A 6,017-nucleotide genomic window follows, 5' to 3' on the forward strand; every position below is an offset into this window, starting at 1 on the left:
GTCACTCTGTTTGACATGGGGTAATCAAAGACAAAATGAAAGTCCCTGAGCTCAAGGCACTTACATTCTACTGGGGCAGTGGAGGAAAGAGAAGAAAGAAGTAATTTCAGGAAATAAAATGTTAATAATTTGGTGGAGTTGGGGGAGGGAATAAGAACAAGCACCATGTAGGTAGTAGCACCTTACTTGTGCTTTGAAGCTACCTTCAAATAAAATAAAAGGAATTCTATCAGGTGGTGGTAAAGTGTACTCCAGGGCCTGGGGACCATTCCTACAAAGGCAAAATTGGGAGAAGGAATAGTTTGTGAGGAATAGTTACCAAACCAGTTCAATAGTCAAAAATTGCCTATAGAAATCAGTTATCTTTTTTCAGTCCCTTGTTATCAACAGTGATGACCATCTACTTCTTTCTTCTCCTGGCTTCTGAGATATAACACTCTCCTGGTTTTCCCTTAACTTTTTCCTTTTCAGTCTCCTTCACTGGCATTTAATGCCTCTCCTGACCACTTAATGTAGGCATGTGAGAAAATAACTATTAACAATGGATTTCTAGGAAAGATCCAGACATCAGTCCAGTTGTACAGGTATGTCCTAATATTCTGTCTTGACCCTCTTTCCTCTATATATTGTATATAGCGTTGGCAATCTCATTCACATGCCATTTTGTAATGTGTCCATTTTATGTGGGCATAGAGTGGTAATAGTAATAAATATAAGAGTAGTTTGGGCAAGGATCTAGTTCAGGGACCTGTAGTTTCATTGGTATAGAGAATTCCCAAATGAGGAAACTTCCCTCTACCAAAGCAGGTCAACACAATCCACAACTTAAGGTCTTAGAGAGCTAGCCAGAGCATAGAAAGGTTACATGACTCTCCCCTTTTAGACTGTGAACTCTTTGAAAGCAAGGATTGTCTTTTACTTTTCTTTGGATCCCCTGAGATTAGTGCAGTACCTGGCACATAACAGGCACTTAATAAATGTGGTAAACACAGTCACACAGTCATCATATGTCCGAGGTGGGACAACTATAAGAACTTGTATATAAATCACTGTATCTCTTGCAATTATAATCCTTCCACACACACTGTACCCACTCCTAGTTTAGATCTTAGTCACTTCTGAGCAGGACTCTTCTACATCTTTCTAAAGGATCAACCAGCTCTAGCTTTGTCTCTTTCCAATCCTCACATCTGGTAAAATAAACTATTAATATAAAGGGATGATGTTATTCCCTACTCAAAAACCTTCAGTGGCTACCTACTACTACCTATAGCATTAAAATAGAAACTTTTCAGGCTAGCAGTTAAGGTCCTTCATAATTTGGTTCCAACCTCTCTTTCCAGCACTCATTTCACATTACTACCCTTCATGTACTACACATTCCAGCCAAATTCAATTATTTTTTTTGTTCCCTGACCTTGTCCTATATTCCTCCATGTTTGGAATGTTCATCTCTGACTGTGGAAATCTTCTATTCCTTCCATCCCTGGAAGGAAAAGAAAAAAGTGTATATACTACCTACTCCATGAAACGCAGTAGATAGAGCACTGTGCCTGAAGTCGGGAAGACTCTTCTTGCTTTCATGAGCTTAAATCTGTCCTCAGAAACTTATTAACTCTGTGACCCTGGACAAGTCACTCAACCCTATTTGCCTTAATCCACATGGCAAACTACTCTAGTTTCTTTGCCAAGGAAAACCCCATATGGGGACATGGAAAGTTGGACACAACTGAAACAACTGAACAACAACCACCATGAAGCCTCTCTTCAGTGCCCTTGCTTTAGTGATTTCTTTCTCTTCAGATTTTCTTAGGGCATGTAGTTCTGGATCTGTTACAGGGATACTGAGTGAATATATGGTTTCTTTAGTATAGGAAACTCCTGAGAAATTTACTCTCAATGCAGGATGGCACCTTTTATGCAGTTTATAATCTCATAAGCGACTTGCCTAGAGCATTTGAGGGGATAAGTGGTAAGCCCAGGGTCATATAGACAAAAAATACTGGAAGTAGGACTTAAACTCAAGTCTTCCTGTCCTTGAGGCTAGCTCTCTATCCACTTAACAAGCTCCCTTTCTTCATCTATATTATACCTTACTTATTTGTATACATGTGGCCTACCTACTATTGAATTATAAACTATTTCTGGTCATTTTTCATGTTTATACGCACATTCCCTAACACTGTAGCTTGCAAACAGTAGTTACTAAATAAATGTTGTTGTTAATAATACAGAAGCAGCTATGTTGCAATACAAAGAAATATGTAAATTATGAGAAGGAATAAATCACTTCCCTTTGGGGTGATGAGATATTTTAAGTTATGCCATTTGAGTTAAATCTCAAAGAATGGGTTGGCTTGGAGGCAGGAAAGCAACAGAATTAATTTGGCTTTAGTGTAGAATAAATGAAAGAGCACTGGGAAACTGACAATATTCTTACAGTATTCTCTGGAAATCCAAAGGGTTAGTTCAATAAATCTTGCTGTTAATAAATTACGTAACATACATCCAAACAAGGAACCATGGTATAGTGGGAAGTGTTGCATTTGGAATCAGGATAGGGCTGGGTTTAAATTCCACCTCTGATCCTTACTAGTGTGACTATGGGCAAATCGTTTACTTATCAGTAAAATGAGAATTATTCGATGGTATTAGTAGTATCTACCTCACAGAGTTGACCTGAGGATCCAGTGGAGCAATCCATCTTAATCATCTAATCAATCTTAAAGCCTTACCGAAATGTCAACTACTGATCTATGCCATGTCTAGTAGCACAGATGATTAAGTTTAATTATTAAAAGTTCAACTGCAGGGGGCAGCTAGGTGGCGCAGTGGATAAAGCACTGGCCCTGGATTCAGGAGTACCTGAGTTCAAATCCGGCCTCAGACACTTGACACTTACCACCTGTCACTTAACCCCCATTGCCCCGCAAAAAAAAAAAAAAAAAAAAGTTCAACTGCATGCCTAACTCCTAGGCAAGCATTTTTAAAAATAGACAAACTTGTTCCTTCTGTGTCTATGTGGTCATCTTCAGTCATCCATTCAATTAATATCTTAGTGCTCACATCACAGAAAGTTAAATACTGGAAAGTTGAACGACCCTATCTTACAGATGGGGAAACTGCTTAAGAGGTGAAGTGACTTCCACAGTCAGTCAGTAAGAGATGATTTTTGACATTACATTATAGGTACATTATAGGACGAACATAAGATCAAAAATAATTAGCACTTATCCACACCCATAATTCAACTTGTTTAATTATGTCAGACAAAGCAACTATGGGAAGGTTGCTATATTTGTCACAGGGATTATAAGAATATTCTCTTTCCTATAGACTTCAGGCTCCCGTCTAACGTTTCTGTTATTGGAAAGCTTCCTGGAGAACTAGGGAGTGGAAACCTCGCAGGAGGGCTGCCCTCAGCACTAAAGCAGAGACTCAGCCCGTCCTTCCCTCTCCTTTACACAAGCTCCAGGGTAGGAAGTCAGCAGCAGCGAGCTAGGTAGCCCTCAACACTACATTGATGGTGGATAAAAAGTGTGCACAGCCCTGACGTTAAAGCAGAGGGAAGGGAGAATTTACATAAGATAAGTCTTCGATTTCCGGGAACTTCCGGTCCGGTCGGGAAGGAAGGAAGCACGACCCGTTTTCCCACACGGGCAGTGTTTTGGAGCAAACCAAGAGCTGCGGGGAGGTAACCACCCACGAGAGTGGGGAAGGGGACGGCCGGGCCTCAGTGCTGTGCGCAGGGCCCCTGCTCAGGTCTCTCACCTGCTCGGCACAGGTGACACCCGCGATGCCCCCTCCGACCACCACGAACTTCGCTGCCGGCGCCGCCAGAGAAGGGCAGGCGGCCGCCATCTCCTCGCTTCCCAACCTAGCTCAGGAGTTTCTCGTAGAGAGACCGTTGGTAGATGCCGCTTCTGGGGAAGCAGCTGCTGCACCCCGCCCCCCTCGGGATATTCCCTGCTGCAAAGCGGAAGAAGCCTTTCCTACGGAGAGTCGGAGCGCTCAAACTTCTTCTCTTCGCCTTCCGCGGGGGCTGAGGGTGATGCTGTATGAGGGCAGTGACTTCGGGCAAATGCCAGGCTGGTGGTCTCTTCTAGATGCTCAAATATAGTTATTTTTTGAGTCCCCCCTCTCTCCTTCCGATTCCTGTGCTTGCATTTCAGAGTTTCTACTGAGCGCTGGTATTTTCCTCAGGAATTCTTGAAAGTGTCTTATTTTCTTGAGGGTCTGTTTTCCTCCCATAGTATGATTATCTTCAGGGTTTTGGTTTGGTTTTTTTTTTTTGGTTAAGTATTATGAACTTAAACACCAAAAAAAAACCAACGTTTCCATACTTACAGATAACATGAAAAGAGGATTATAAATGAAATAATCTCCATTTCACATCATTTACCTTTTTGCGGGGGGGGGGTTCAAATGTATGTAGCAAATTCTACCTGTTACTTTCAAAATTTCCGTTCTTATCTCTGCTTTTTAACTCCTTTCTGTTCTCTTCGGTGAATATTAAAAAACGTTTAAATGGCCATTTTTGGGGAGGGGTTAAGGCATCCTATACCTCCTCTCCCCTTCCCACTTCTAATTAAATTAAAGGGGTGGGACGACCTTTGTTATAAACCCGCATAGTCGAGCAAAACAAATCCACACAGTGGCCATGTCCAAAAATATATCTCTGTACCTTGTGTCCATCTCTTCTCTGTCCTGAGGTGGCTAATATGCTCCATCAAAGAGACATGTTTAGTCATTGCTTTGATCAGAGTTCTGAACTCTTAATGATGTTCTACGAGTTGTTCTCCATTTGCTCACTTCACATTAATTCATGCTCCCCAGGATTCTCTAGAATTATCTTTTTCCGTTTCTTATGTTACAATAATAATATTCCATTACATTCGTATAACACAATTTGTTCAGCCATTCTTCTAATACCTTAGAGGCAATGTAATACACCTTCAATTTAAATTATTTTATCCTCTCCTAACCTCCCAACTTTGATCCTCCTTTCTCTCTCTTAATGAGCCGCTTTTTTTTGCCTATTTACTCTCCTATCGAGTTAGATTTATTTCCATACCAAATTGTGTCTTTGTGTTCAATATTTTTCAGATAAATGAGTTTCGAGTCATGCCTGCTACTCCTACTTATTTCCCCATGTTTGTATGTTATTTTCTGTCACTTACAATTATGAACAGTTACACCCTCTTCTCCATACTTTTCTTTTGTCCTCTCTTCATTGTCCTGTCTTCAAAACCCTCAGAAGAGAGTCAGTGTGCCCTCAGGACCTCTGGCACATTGGATAGAGCATTGGCCTTGAAGTTAGAAAGACCTGAGTTCAAATCTCCCCATAGACACTTATTAGCTGTGTGACCCTGGGCAAGTCACCTCACCCCAATTTCCTGAAACATCTTGGGCCATCTCCAGGTATCCTAATATGTATCTTGCCACTGGACCCAGATAGCTCTGAAGAAGAGAGTGAGGTTGGTGACCTTGCACAGCCCTCCCTCTCTTAAATCCAGTTCATTGCAAGCCATTACATCACCTCGATGTCACAGGCATCTTAGAGAATAAAGGACCAACAACAACCTTTTCTTATCAAATAAGAATATATTTTGAAGAATTAAGGTTCCCAAGGGACAGGTTTCTTCTCTCCCTATTAGGTTGTTAGTTGCCATACAACTTCCAGCTCCTTAAATAAATTTATTTTTGTAGGATTCTGTATTTTTCTGTTTATATTTTGAAATTCCTACTCTGGTGTTTTCATCAGAAATACTTAATAATCCCCTATTCCATTAAAAGCCAGTTTTTTCCTCCTATAGGATTAATAATCATAATAGCTAGCATTTAGAAAGCACTTTAGGGTTTGCAGAACATTTTACAAATATTTTATTTTATCTTCTCAGCAAACCTGGGAAGGTGCTATTTTTATCCCTATATCACAGATAAGAAATGTGACTTGCCCAGGGTAGTAATTAGCCCATAGCTAGTAATTATCTGAGGCCATATTAGAATTGGTCTTC

At 40.7% G+C, this 6,017-nt stretch overlaps 1 protein-coding gene across 1 annotated transcript in view; it reads right to left on the reverse strand.

Annotated features, from left to right (window-relative positions):
* The window catches only part of PYROXD1 (pyridine nucleotide-disulphide oxidoreductase domain 1), a 30,003-nt gene extending 26,040 nt beyond the window's left edge, over positions 1-3,963 (reverse strand). Inside the window, exon 1 of the mRNA XM_043967138.1 lies at positions 3,772-3,963. Within this exon, the coding sequence (XP_043823073.1) occupies positions 3,772-3,861 (90 nt within the window). The 5' untranslated portion in view covers positions 3,862-3,963. The remainder of the gene's footprint in view (positions 1-3,771) is intronic.
* Positions 3,964-6,017: the final 2,054 nt, after the last annotated feature.

The sequence above is a fragment of the Dromiciops gliroides genome, chromosome 5 (assembly GCF_019393635.1).
Source record: "Dromiciops gliroides isolate mDroGli1 chromosome 5, mDroGli1.pri, whole genome shotgun sequence".
Classification (NCBI taxonomy): domain Eukaryota; kingdom Metazoa; phylum Chordata; class Mammalia; order Microbiotheria; family Microbiotheriidae; genus Dromiciops; species Dromiciops gliroides.